The sequence below is a fragment of the Microtus oregoni genome, unplaced genomic scaffold (genome assembly GCF_018167655.1).
Source record: "Microtus oregoni isolate MIOR12 unplaced genomic scaffold, Mior012 000009F_ref0000495, whole genome shotgun sequence".
In the NCBI taxonomy this organism is placed as follows: domain Eukaryota; kingdom Metazoa; phylum Chordata; class Mammalia; order Rodentia; family Cricetidae; genus Microtus; species Microtus oregoni.
The window spans coordinates 26,700,362-26,714,427 of record NW_024543068.1 but is presented as its reverse complement, the minus strand read 5'-3'; the positions used below and the strand labels follow the sequence as shown (position 1 = coordinate 26,714,427).

Here is a 14,066-nt window from a genome sequence, read left to right as displayed (position 1 = left end):
AGAAATTTACAAACCTGATATAAACATATTCACATTAACCTTTATCTGAATATAGTTCTGGAGACGGACTCTAGATGAACTTGCTTTCTTTCATAAAATTCATATTCCTTTACACCATGCTGTGGTAATGTTCTCACAGGGAGAATAAACTTACCTTGTATCATTAAAAAAATTAAAAAGCAAGTAAGCAAACAAATGAACTAACAAAAAGGCAACTTTAACTTGCTGTTAACTAGCTGTCCAATACCAGAAATCGAGCTTTCACAGTACAGAGATGTTCAAACAGGACCAGTCATGATCTACTGACTTCCTTCCCTGTGTGAGTGCTTTGGTTGTTAGGCCTAGACCTGGCTTCTGGCTCACTGGAGTGCTATTCAATAACAAGTAATCTATTTAGAACAGCACTTGCTTTATACTGTACTTGAGAACAGCCAGAATACCTTTAAAAGATGCTGATCACAGCAGCGTGTTTTCTTGTCCTTTACCAGGAAAGTAAAAAGAGAAACCACAAATTTTTCCGTGTATTTTTTTTAAAAAAAAGTTTCCCCAAAATAATACCTGCCCTGAATATTGATATTGCTAAAACACTAAACCTGTAAGATATCTTCCTTAAAGTCTATGATTTCATGATCTATTTGAAAAAGCATGCTGATGGCCAAGTACACAAAGAGCACAGGTAAGCTTCAAGGAGGGATTCTCATTAAACATGGCTTAGCTGGAATTAGAGTTTTAGAGAAACAAATGAAAACAGTGAGGTTCATTCTAAACCACAGCTCCTATTTCTTTCACTTCCTTCACAAATTGACTTTAAGAGTAAAGGCCTTTAGATAAAATAAATCCTTTCTCCTTTGGGCAGGCGGGGAAGGAAAGAGGAGGCCTTTAAAGGTAGCAGCAAGCATAACAATGGAGATCTTCTGAGCAAGTCCAGCATTGTCCCACCACTACTAGAGAACTGTCCTCAGATACAGTTTAAAAATGAAAAAGACAAGCATATGAATGACCATAAAACACACAACTTGGGATTTTGGCGAGAGCAACTGCAAAGTCTGAGAGTCCAACTACATGGAATTCTAGTATTTTCCGTCTGCCGCCTTTAAACCTTGAAGCCATTCTAAGCAGCCAGCTAAACTCCCGCTCCAAACGGTTTCTCAAAAATAAACTGCTGCACAAATGTATAAACTTAGGCCTCTGTAGGGTGTTTTTATATTTATCCCCCATTTCATAAGCAGGGTAAAGCAAGAAATTAACATTTGACTGGAGTAGCATTTTGATGTTGGGTAAAATAATTCTAAATGTCCTATTTACAGTCATTGTACATCACCTTATGTACACATAAATACAAATTTATAAGAAACGCTAATCTACACTTTCATAATATAAAAATAAAAAAGCACAACAAACATGACCCCATGGCAAGCCAGCGTTGGAGAAATATGCTTGCTGTTCGGTTCAGTGGCATTGACCTTGAGAACCTGAAGGTCACTTCACAAGGTTCTAGTTTGCCTCTGATCCTAGCCTAGGCAAGTGAGGTTTTTTGTTTTTTTAACTAAATAAAGCTAAGGCCATACAAGTAGTTGAGAAGAAGGATGTAGAGGAGCGTTAATACCAGATGCCAAATATTTAGATGTTTAACAGGGAAGGATTCTTTCCCTGTGGAAAATTGGAACTTCCTGATAGTAGCAATAGTGCAAAACCAGTGTGAACTATTGGACCACAGACAGTGTGTGCCACGCCAGAGCCCTGGAGAGCAGCCCTGAGCTGGTAGACTAGGTGGTTGGGCCCCAAGGAATCCTAAAGAGTCGCAATGGAAATGACTTGAGATTGCCTCACATCACCTGACGTCTCAGCCTATTTGACTTATCCTGTGTTCCTGCCCATGTGTGATGGTTTACTTTTCTCTTGTACCTCTAATAACATGAAATTCTCATTTCTCTCCCCTTGGAAACAGGAAGGTAGTTGAAAAACGCTTTGGTAGTGTCCTGCAACTAGTAAGTCCTCCACCAACCACTGTGTGTGTGTGTGTGTGTGTGTGTGTGTGTACTTAAAAAGGTTTATTGTTCTTTAAGCCTAGACCTTGAGAACAAATGCAAAGTCCCATTATTGCTCCTCCACCTCGGATGGCATGCCACTGTTCTCCACAGTATGAAATTCAGATGTTCAGAAGTGAGGTATCAAAGGGGCCAGAAGCAGGAGACTCCTGACCTGGATTAAACAAACAGTAAAAACTCTTCTATAACTTGGATAGGTTATTAACTCTGAAGTCAAGGCCTTTCCAGATAATTAAGTGCACTAAAATAGAGAAATAAGAATTCTATGGCTGTTGATATATAGTACAAATAAGGTCACGTGGTTTATACAACTCCAATTCTTAGAGAGGCTGGGCAGTAAGAAGTTCAGGAAGACAGCTTAGAAATTGTTCCCTGAGCTCTTGACGCAAACTCAAAGTTCTGTGAACTCCAAGGCTTGGGAGAGAGGAAACCACACCCACACCCAGGTAATTGTCTTCCAAGAGTGGCGCTTTACTCCAAAGTGGGCTGTTCAGTGGTCTTCCCATAGTTCAAATGTTTTAAAAATGCAGTTTTATCCATTTTTAAGAACACAAGGTCCCAAACAAAAAGCTTTAAGAGGAGGAGAAATGGCTAATAAATAAAGTAAGACTTTATCCTCAGTAAAGAGTACAGCTGAGCAAGTCAGTTCTGAATCTATTACATAGCAGGAGCGGTGAGAACAGGCGCCAGAAGCCAGAATCTTACAAAACTGGGGCTTTTCTGACCTCAGTGTCTAGCTACTGGCCAAGCCTTCTTTAAGCAGAACTGCAGTCACCAATTAATTCGAAGAAACAAAACTAGTATAAGCATAATTATTACAGTACTTAAATGTTTCCAAAAATAAAGATTATAATAATATAATAACCACTCTAGCTAGATCTCAAACTTAAAGGGAATCTGGATTGTATATACAGCTAATAGCAATTAAAACCCATTAAAAACTGGCGTTTTAAGTACTTAAAATTATTTTCATTCTTGGTAGCTCTCCAGAGCATACTTTAAAAGTTTAATGCTCGTGGGTAATTTAAATAGTGAAATATGTCATTTATGGAGTTCCTCTAAGCATTCATTCGGAGACTCAGATTCCATTGCTGGCAGAGCAGACTTCGGGTAGGCTTGACAAGAAGCCATTGAAAGTTTTCAGAGGGTTCGGGGAACGAACTGAAGTGTTCCAAGGATGTCAGGACAGTAGACAAACGCAGGTGCATCCTTTGGTACGGCTATGACCTCAAAGGAGGCGTAGAAGCCAGGGGCGCTGGCGCCAGGTTCCTGACGATGGTACTGAGGCTGGCGATCTTCTCCTCTAGGAGGTAATTCTTCTTCTCTGCCGTTTTCTGCCGCTGCTCGGTCATTTCCAGAGCTTTCAACAGATGGGCATTTTCAACATACAAGTCCTTCACCATGGCGTCGGCTTTCGTGTTCCTGCAGAGCTAGGACAGAACCAGAAGGATCTCATTCCATCTGTGCTAAGGTCTCGGGGCTAACAGGAGGGAAGTCAGAGGGTAACTTCTGAGAACCACATGCGTTCCAGGTATTGAGCTCAGGTGCCGGGCATGGTGGTTAACAGCTTTACCTTCCAAGCCATTTTATCAGCCCTAAGGTACCTTTTGAGGTTGCCACAAGCTTTTGGGAACAGGAAAGCCAGCGTTCCATTATTACCCCATTTTAAAAAGTGAATGGATCACTTTCTATTTATTTAGAGATGTGTATTTCATATCTTGGAAAAAACTGTAAGTATCTGGTTTGAGCCACTGAACTTTGTTAGGTGCACTTTGGATATGAGCCACCGTACACAAATTTACGTTTAAAAAATTGTGGACAAACAGGCCTCAAAAGAGTTTTAGTAAAAAAATGTAGAATGCAGATTTCATATTTTGAGGCTTAAAAGAAAGTGATTCCTAAGCTCTCTAGACATTTTCAGCAGAATCAACTTTCATTAACAACACAACTTAACAGCAATAGAAGGATACAAGCCTTTAATTCTAGCACTTGGGAGGCAGAGGCAGATGGATCTCTGTGTGTTCAAGGCCAACAAAAAAGGAGGATACAAAATCTGGAGTTAGGTCTGGAATGTTGGGACTGGAGAGACAACTCAGCTGGTAGAGTAAGCATGGGGACTTTGATCCCTAGCACCCACAAAAAAAGCTGGGCACAGTGAGTGTGCACAGTGGTAACCCCTGTGCTGAGGACAACACAGGCCTAGCCTAATTAGAGAGACCCAGGTCTTCTCAGAAACAAGGTGGAAAAGCTCCCGAAGAATTAACACTTGAGGTTGGTCTCTGGTGCACATGCACACACACACACTCACACACAGGTGCGCACAAACACACACATGCATAAATACACACTCACACACACGCATGCATGCATACACTCAGACACACACACATATATGCACGCCCACACAGTCACAGATGCACACATACACACTCATGCACAGACACACACACACACCCTACACACCCCAAAAAACTGGACTGTAAGACAGGCAGAGGTGACAAGGGGGCTGACCTGTTCTTTGAGCTGATTCACTTTCTCCTGAAGAAGCCTTTTGACCAGCTTCAGCTTCTGCTCCACTTCTATCATTCGTCCCTCCATGAGATTGACAAGGTGCTCCTGGCTTCCCTAAGGAGAAGAGGGAGAAAGAGTGTATCATCATTTGAAAGTCACCCCTAACTTGAGGGAGTTCCTCTCCCCATAGGGATCTAGAGAAACCACGGCTGATGTTCGTAACCAGGACAGATTTCTAGTGAAATGGGGATTCTGGGCATTGCATGGGTTGACCATGCTAGAAAAGGAGTCCTATCACAGAGGAGTCAAAGAAAAAGCAAAGACTCTTACCTGTCGTACTACTGTTCCCTAAAACCCATAATGGATATCCATGTGTACTCTTAATACAGTGAGTATACAAGGCAAACCAAACCACAGTGGCCGACCTCCCACTGTGCCATGGGTCTCTGCAATACTGTGGGCCTCTGAGCATCGCAAACACTGGGTTTGTTTCTGGTTGCCCAATGTTTCCAGTCAGCCTGCAACACATGCCTCTCATTTTCCCTTTGGCATGACTGGTGACCGGCCAAGGTTAGCTTTTTCTTCAGAGTAATTAGATTCTTCCTGCCAGTTCCCCTCCTCATCCCAATGACTTGTGGCTGGGAAGCAAACATCTCACTAGAGGATGCATTTATCATCAATGCAAAGTCAAAATGAAAAATCTCACAGACATCCAACCCAGATAAAACCACAGGACAGGACTGGCCTTTCCTCTCCTTCTCATGCAACAAGGATGGGATAAGGAGAACCTGAGTTTAGGAAGCAAAGAGATCGCGCGAGAGAGGAGACTGCCCATACCCTCCCTTACAAAAATGTCCACACCAGAAATTTCATATTTCACAAGGTACTTCAGATCCTTAAGATTATTATTACTAATTATTATTATTGTGATTCAGGTGTTAACAGTTGGGTGACAGCTAACAGTTTCTTAAAAGGCATAGTTTGAAAAGAATGTAGGATGCTCAAGCATGAGTTGAAACCCATTATTTGCTTGGATTTAAATAATAGCACTAAATCACATAGTCAATTTGAAGACAAATTCAAAGCTTAATAGTAAATTTCAATAAATAGGGCCTTGGGTGTCTGGCTTTTAAAAAAGTTATATTGGCCTTTTAATATTTATGCATAATGAATAATGCTTATTTCAAAAAAGCAAAATAGAAAACCACAGTATCAGATAAGTCAAAGAACACTGAGTATTGCAAAGAGGAAGGCAGAAGAAAAACAAAGAAGACAGTCATATATTTAAATTTTACTTTATTGTTGCATCAAAAAAATTTTTTTCTGTCAAAAAGTATGATACATCTTATACAAAACAGTATAAATAACCCTGATTTTCTTCAAATTCCATATATAAAAGTAGTACCTTCTTTTAAAAAATTACAACATATGGAATGAGAAAATATATTGACTATATCCTTCCTAAGAATCTTAAATCAACCAGTTTGTAACCAGCTGAAGCTTGTGATTGACTCACAGAGTCTCCCAGATCTACATAAATAGGAGACAGTACTGTGAGCTTGTAACAGTGGGAATAACAGCAGAATAATTCAAAAGAGCCCTTGGTTCCAACATGCCCCAGCTCATGTCTGTGTGGGGTGTGTGTGCGCGTGTGTGTGCATTTGAGGCTCTGTCATGGTAACAAATGGCATCAATAGCAGCCCAGTTTTCAGAGGTGCCCAATCCTTCTGTAGGAATCTGCATGCACTGCTCGCTGCTCCGGTAGCAAGGCCTAGAGAAAGAAGGCAAGGGGTACACTTCACCCTGGGGTAAGAGTAGGGCTTATATTTAGGGGAGTCTAAGTTCACAAGCTTAAAATGCAAACACATCCTCAGAAGCACACACAGTCACAGTACGCGTGCAAGCAAATTAACACAAGGACAGATGAAAACCCTCCCTCCCATCCACAGGCACTGCCCAGATCTGTGTAATGTGGAGGGTTCTTAAAATTAGAGTCAGCTCAGCAACTGGAAAAGGAGCAGCCTGGAGGCCATTCCACTTCGAGTAATAAATAGTCCACTCTTTCCTCTGGCTGAAGGATTACCATTTTTTTTCCTTAATAGCTTCTGTCTAATACTGGAGCTATTGGTACAAGACATTTTTTTAAAATTCTCTAAGACTGATGGGCAGATTAGGAAAAGCAGACTTTAAAACCAGGGTGTATGGGAAGGCAAGAGCACATCTTTGCCAAATAACTAGAAGGTCTTTTCAAAAGCAGAGGCCAGGGTTTCAGATTTCAGCTACCCGATGAGAAACTGTGACTTCGCTTCCATACTCAACCACTGCAGTTTCTGCTCTAAAATTTCACTTTAATGCTGAGAAGCTGAAGCGTTCCGTGGAGAGCTGGAACGTCTCTTTAACAGCACAGCCCAGCCCAGCCCAGCAGACTTAATTTATGAAGCTGACTCTAACATTGGAGGGGAAATGGTATATAGAAAGCTCCCAGCACATTAATAAAAAGACTTTTTGAAGGTTTTGTTAAGAAGAATGAGTGACAGAAGTGGACAGCACAGCACAGCACACAAGCACAGCACACACGGCTATCTACTAAGAAGAAGAAGCCGAGGGGCCCACGGGGAGTTCTAATGTGACTTGCTCCCCTGGGGGAACCAAGAAACTGGAAAATTCCTTATCAAACACTAACTGGGACATAGGTATTTCTAAACTAGAAATAATCGACTTAGATATATAAAGACGAGATTTTTTCCTCACCCTTAATTACAACTTAATTTAATGGGTAAGAATAAAAAAAGGAAATTTCTGAAAAATGAAGATTATGTATAAAAGCCCTAAAGAGAAAAAACTATTTGGAACTTAAGTGGTTTTTCACACTTGATTCTTTCCAATGTTGAGTGACATGAACTGGATAACTAAGAGCAGACACTAACAACTACACATTCTATAAAAGTCCCTGCTTGTGAGTTTCACAGACCTTGGCGGGTGACACTGTACAGGAAGACTGAGGATGTGTGTCAGCAGAGATTCCTACCCGAGGACTGAGTTTGTGACATTTTAGGCATCAGGCAAGAACATTAGGACAACTGTGTACTATGTACAAGTACCCTTGATCCTTTGTCAAGTACCAATGTGCAAAGGAGTCACAAGCAGAGAGCTTGAAAGGAAACCGTCAAACCAAAGCGAATGCCAGGCTGTGGTTCTGTGACTCTGCAGCTCAGAGAAGGCAGAAGAGCGATGGAAGATGTAGCTCCGCATCCCCACCTCCGCACTGTTTTTTCTAATGAAGGTAAAGCAAAGCGGCTGATTTGGTTTCTCCGTGGAGGAGAAGCGCTCTGTACCTGCGGTGTGTTGGTTTCCAAGGTCCTATTGTCAAGCTCCTCCTGCAGGTGCTGGCTTCTCCTTTCTGCCTGTAGCAGCTGCTGTTGAAGCTGCAGAAACTGCTCCCTGGGCACCATCGGACAGGCTTGCTGCTGAAGCAGCTGCAGATCCCAGTGAGAGGGTGGGCTAAGCGTCACAGTGGACTTCAGGGGCTGCATCTGAAGGGCAAGGACAAAGCTTGGTCAGTGCAGGGCCTTCTGCCAAGGAACGTGACAAGCAGGGAGCAGAGTCCAGAGCCCCTTCATGGCCTCCTAGTGCCTGATCACTTAGAAACAGGACAAAGCCCAGGGGAAGTGCGTGGGTAGAGCCCTTTCGCTGCCTTTTGGAGATAATACACTATGTGACCAGGCTTTTTAAACAATTTTTTAAACTTGAAAGAATAGACATCCATCACTCCCAAGTGACCATAAGGGCATGAGGTACGTGATATACATAGCACATTTAAATTACATCTAAGTTTTTGATTCTAGAACATTCTAGAACTGCCTTTTTCCTTCTGTTCAAAGTGAGATGGGAGCAGGGAAGATGGAGAGGGTGGCGTGGTTTTAAGCTTTCCCTATTTCCCTTACCATGAAGTTTCTTAAAGGTGACTAGTCACTGGCTACCTATCTTCTGACCCCAAATCAACACTTTAAAAAGAATATCATACCTAAATTTCAGGCTCTTAGTTTTATCTACGTGTTGTTATGGTTATTCCCTTCAACAGCAACAGGATAGGCAAGCGTGGGACAGAAGGTCATAACCCAGAACACCCCAGAACCAGACTCAAAGTATTTGTTGGAAACAACAAGGAAACAGTGTATCAACATGCCAATCAAGTTTAAGAAGTCGGAAAGGACGCATTTTGGCCAATGGAACATGCTACTTTCATCCATCACACATTCGGCAGGCACAGGGCCCAATGGGAGGCATGCAACACGCATGAGCAGAAAGTAACCTGGGGAGGGAGCACCAGGCTTGTGGGAAGGGAAAGGACCTTCCACATTCAATCCTAATTAAATGTTGTGAGGTTTCAGAGCCAATATCCATTTGCTTAACTCTAAATCTCTGAGTTGGGTCATTTGCCACTTTGAAATATTATAGTTAGTTGTAGACGATAGAACACGATTTACGAATAAAGGCTATGAGGGACTATGATCCCACGAGTTTTTGTCAGCGGGACAGTTTTCTTCATAACGCTTTAAGTATTGAGGAAAATCCTTAAGTAAGTAGAAAAAGAAAATCCTTAAGTAATATTCCAATTAAAGTAAAATGAAAAACGGATACTGGCTCTTGCCCAAGTACATATCAATGGTCATAATCAACAGAGATGAGGGTGGACACAATGTCGAGATGGTCCCATGCTATGACGGTTCACCGGAAGAGAATGCTCTACCTTCGCACACTAGCTCGGGCATAGAACTGCACCCTTCTCTGCTACTTCCAACCACTGAGTTCTAGGTAGAGGTTAGCCACAGACAAAACAAAAAGAGAAGAAAATTACTAGGGTTACAGGAGGAAGAAGAAAAGTGCAAGTCACCAAAAGAAAGAACGGGCAGATTGTGCACACACATAAGAGTGTACAAGCAACCAAAGTCACTTTTTGCTGTGTGTCAGTTTTACAGTAAAGGACCTTACACCCGGAACTCTGCAGCTGCACTCTCACCTGCTGGCATCTGGTTGGTTGGGAACCTGCCAGCTTTCCCCATCCCCAGATCCAGGAAGCACAGGATCTCTGGTGAAGTCCCTTGTCCCATGGGCACGCAGAAGGAAAGCATCTTTTTTGTTCAAGTCTGCCAAGTGACATGGCAGACAAAGGCCAGCAAAGGCAGTCTCCGAAGCTTTCTTTGAATGCTCAAAATAAAGTGCTCACTGAATATTCAACTACAGTGTTGCTGAAGAAGTCCAGGAACGGGAGTCAGTTTCAGGTCAAAATCCTTCCATTTGCCAGTCTAGTAACTTGCAATCTTTAATTACACTGGACCCTTAAAACTAGTCTGCAGAGATGAGGGAAACTTCTCCCGATGAAGTAAGTGTATCAAATAAGAACCATTTAGAAAGCCTTTCTCAAAGTCCCTGGCCCCAAGGACTGTTACAGGAACACCTCCATGTCTGCTCATCACCCCTCAACCCTGCCCAGAGGGAGCATTGCCAGCGAGGAAGGGATACATAGATCCCTCGGGAGGAGACAAGAGGCAGCCTGAAAGCCACTGTCCACCACCCCCATACAACCGTACTGCAATCCCACCCAACAGGCTGGTGGGAGGAACGGTTAGTGCTGAAGAATTAGAGTTGGGAGCTATGAAAGGCTTTAGAAACAGCAAATTTCATTAAAGCCATTGGATTGGAAACTTAAAAATGGTTGAAGCTGCAAAGTTGTTACATCCATGTCCCCAAAGTTTAAGAAGTAAAAATATACCTCAAGTGCAACTGTATAATTTAATGTAAGAATTGTGCAGCCTGTGAGTTACCTCCAAAGAGCTGTTAAAAATCCCCCCTGGAACTAGCTGTGCTGGTGTGTGCCTCAAGTACCAACATTGAGAAGCTCAGGCAGAGGGGCTGTAAGTTCAAGACCAGCCTGAGCTGCGGGGCTAGATCCCATCTCAGAAAAGTAAAGCAGAAAAAAAAAATCCAGTCCATCTAACTGTAGGGTTAGTAGCCCAGTCTTGCTTCTTGCTTCCTAATCAGAGTTTCATTAGAAGAGTGTGTAAAATGTTCTTTTCAGTGTTTAAATTCAGGCTTTTTCCTTATTCCGTTCCGGTGCCAGGAACACTTGTTTTCCTTACCAGCAAATATTTGCCACTATGGAAAAAGAATGGCAGGAAATGGCTGATGACAATTAATAATAGAAACTGGGGCCCGGCAGAAGGGGGCTTCCCAGGCTACGGCAAAGAGGAGAAGAACCAGCTTACTGGCTGAGCATTTGCAAGAGCCCAGCAGTGAGGAAGTACACATACCCTGTCACCCTTCAGTTTCTCACCAGACACACGGAGCTCGGCTTCAGATAGATTCATTAAAGTCCACAATTATTTCATCAGAAAAGCATATCTACATCAACGCGCAGGCTGAACTCAGTCTTAATATACTTATTATATGCTGTCAGAAAACAGTTTAGATGTCACTATTTACGGTTTCACCAATGCCCCCAACTAGTGGATAAACTAGAGAACATAAAATTGTAAGACACCTCAGTGGCCATTTAAATGTCAATGTGACATGTTTTCCCACCCTTTCACATTGTTTTAAAGCTAAGCATTAAAGCCACTTTGCCATATATCTAGCTTTATAAAGAAAATACTTTGCCAGGTCTGGTGGTGCACTGAGTGCTTGGGAGGCAGAGGCAGGCAGATGTCAGAGTTTGAGGGTAACCTGGTCTACAGAGTGATTTTCAAGACAGCCAGGGCTGCACAGAGAAATCCTGTCTTGAAAAAAACAAAATAATAAATAAATAAATAAATATAAAAAATGCTGCAATTCCTTCCTTCCTTCCTTCCTTCCTTCCTTCCTTCCTTCCTTCCACCAATTCTGCCTTGAAAAACCAAAATGTGTGCACACGGTATTTTAAGAACATAGCAAGATAAATTCTATGAACACTTCCTTATACAGATTTTATAGTTCATTTCATATGAGATTCATTTTTCATCTACAGCAAAGCAGCTCAATGAGTTCCTTTAAAATAGCACATGAAAGCGAGCTGTGGTTCCTGGGCCCAGCAGACACACAGGGGTGACTTTTCTAAATCAGCTTCACGTTTGTCAGGTGGGTCTTTCACAAGGCAGAACTGGGTTACGAGTGTAGCCAGAAGCCATGGACCCTGGGAATTCAACCCAGCGATGCAAGGCAAGCACTCTACCACTGGGTTCTCTACGCCGAGACGGTGGTTACCGAAAAGAAACCTAAATACCGAGGTCCTCGGATCTCCACATACATCTGAACAGGTGGAGAGAGGGAGATTATGTCATAAAACACTGCAAGACAGACTATGTCAGGGAACTGTCGCATAGACACCAATGACAAGAGAGCTGGGGCCCCTCAGACAGTGTCAGGCAGGGTTCCTGTGGTCCACATTTATTGATGTATACTGGGGCTATTGATGTATGTTTGTATATTGTATATTGATGTATGTGTATATGTATATTGATGTGTGAATATTGATGTATATTTGAGGCTGAAGTCATCCTTTATTCTGCAAAACAGTACAGATATCTGTAACTGTAATGAAGCAAACATGTCTGTTCATTTTGGGAAGAGAGACCCAAGAGTTAAGTCTGGCAATTAGACTTTCATGACAGGAATTCAATGCCACGTCGAGTCCGTCCTAACAAATGGCCCTCAGGCTTCTCTGGTTGTGGTCATTTACTCAACTCACCTCCATTAGCTTCTCGTCCAGTCTCACCTGTTTCTTCTTCAGACCCTCATTTTCCAAGTGGATTGTTTCTAATTCTCGCTCAAGAGAACTCATCTGACCAACCTATTACAAAAACAAAAACAAACAAACAAACAAAAAAAACAAAACGCTTTAAAAAGACAAAAACATATGAGTTGCTGTCTTTTTTTTTTTTAAGATTTATTTATTTATTATGTATACAACATTCTGCCTCCATGTATACCTGCACGCCAGAAGAGGGTGACAGATCTCATTGCAGATGGTTGTGAGCCACCATGTGGTTGCTGGGAATTGAACTCAGGACCTCTGGAAGAGCAGCCAGTGCTCTTATCCTCTGAGCCATCTCTCCAGCCCCCGAGTTGCTGTCTTTTATTTTGATAAATTTGTGTTAAGAAATCTCTAATTTTGGAAGAAAGCCAAGATAATTCAGCAAGGAAAACCAGCAAACAACAATTGGTGCACAGCTGGCCTTTAAGCAATCTGGATTTAACAGTCAGGTCTCACAAAGACCAGATTTTTCTGAGGCAGCTGGCTTTAAACTTCTCTACCACCCACTGCAAGAAACACACATTACCCCAAAACACAGTAGCCATGCCCACAAGTGCATGTGTGCAATCAGTTCTAAGTGCATTCTTAGTTGGAAAAACACCTAAGAATATACAGCTCTTCCCCTCCCCCTGAGTCAGCATGACCCCAGCTTTCTACTCACACAATCTTATATTGTCTATCACTACTAATATTTAATCTTTAAGGCTTTATAAACAATCTTTTTCAGAAATATCATCTTTGCTCTTACCCATTTGATTTCTTAATTAAGAGTGGAAAATAAAAATAAAAACTTATTCCTTGTGACTTTCTAAGTAAATTCTTTCTAGTTTAGATGCATATTTGTTTTCAAACATTTATCAAACATTAACTGGGAGATAAGGAATTTTCCAGCTTCTTAATTCCCTCAGAGAAGCTTTGTAAAATCACATTAGCACTCCCATGACTCACTGTTGTAGAATATTTGTTTAACACTGTGTGAAGATGTGTCACTGTGATTGGTTTAATAAAGAACCGAATGGCCAATAGCCAGGCAGGAGAGAATAGGCAGGACTTCCAGGCAGAGAGAGGAACTTGGCATGAATCTAGGTGCACAATTTCATCAAAATCTTGGCATCCAGATTGACCTCTTCAGGAGGCAAATATTCAACTTCTAGGGACTGGAACTTTACTTTTAGGTAAAATAAAGTGCAAGATGGGTTGAATGAACAGGACCAGAAGGACAGACAGGAAAACTAAATTTATATGTGGCCAACAAAGCAAAACATTTATGGGGATGTGATTTGTTGCAGAAATGGAAAACACAGATTAACATTCCTTGAACCTCAGAAACAAACCATAAAATAAAAAAACCTTCTGAGAAAAATATTGCAAGGTATTAGCAAGAATGGTTACAGACCATTCAGGTTGTACATAAGCAGGCAAAACAGCTGTTGGTCTTTCAAAGGTATCAACAGCCCTACCTTTAAAATGATTAACCGACAAACCTGTGTGGGTGAAACAATGGCCTTTGACATCAGAAAAATTACGGGCACTAGAACAGCTGAACACTTGAACATTTAGGAGCAGCTAAATGCTCAACATATTGAAGAATCAACCAGTCCTTGGAATTCTCTAAATTTGTAATCTGGGAAATGGAGAATGTTAACAGATTTGAGAGCCATAAATAAGGTGATTCAACCAATGGGCTCTTTACAGCCTGGAATTGCCTTGCCTTCTTT

General features: G+C 41.8%; 1 protein-coding gene across 14 annotated transcripts in view; it reads right to left on the bottom strand.

Moving 5' to 3' along the window:
- Positions 1–537: 537 nt before the first annotated feature.
- Positions 538–14,066, bottom strand: part of Nin (ninein) — a 97,543-nt gene continuing 84,014 nt past the window's right edge. For 11 of the 14 annotated variants that reach the window (XM_041658097.1, XM_041658099.1, XM_041658098.1 and 8 more), the window contains 4 exons: positions 12,283–12,384; positions 7,895–8,092; positions 4,560–4,673; positions 538–3,478 (listed from right to left, as the gene is read on the bottom strand). In XM_041658097.1, the coding sequence (XP_041514031.1) occupies positions 3,269–3,478; positions 4,560–4,673; positions 7,895–8,092; positions 12,283–12,384 (624 nt within the window). In that variant the 3' untranslated portion in view covers positions 538–3,268. Of the gene's footprint in view, positions 3,479–4,559; positions 4,674–5,673; positions 6,331–7,894; positions 8,093–12,282; positions 12,385–14,066 lie in introns of those variants that run through there. The other 3 variants (XM_041658102.1, XM_041658103.1, XM_041658104.1) reach the window with 1 other exon arrangement.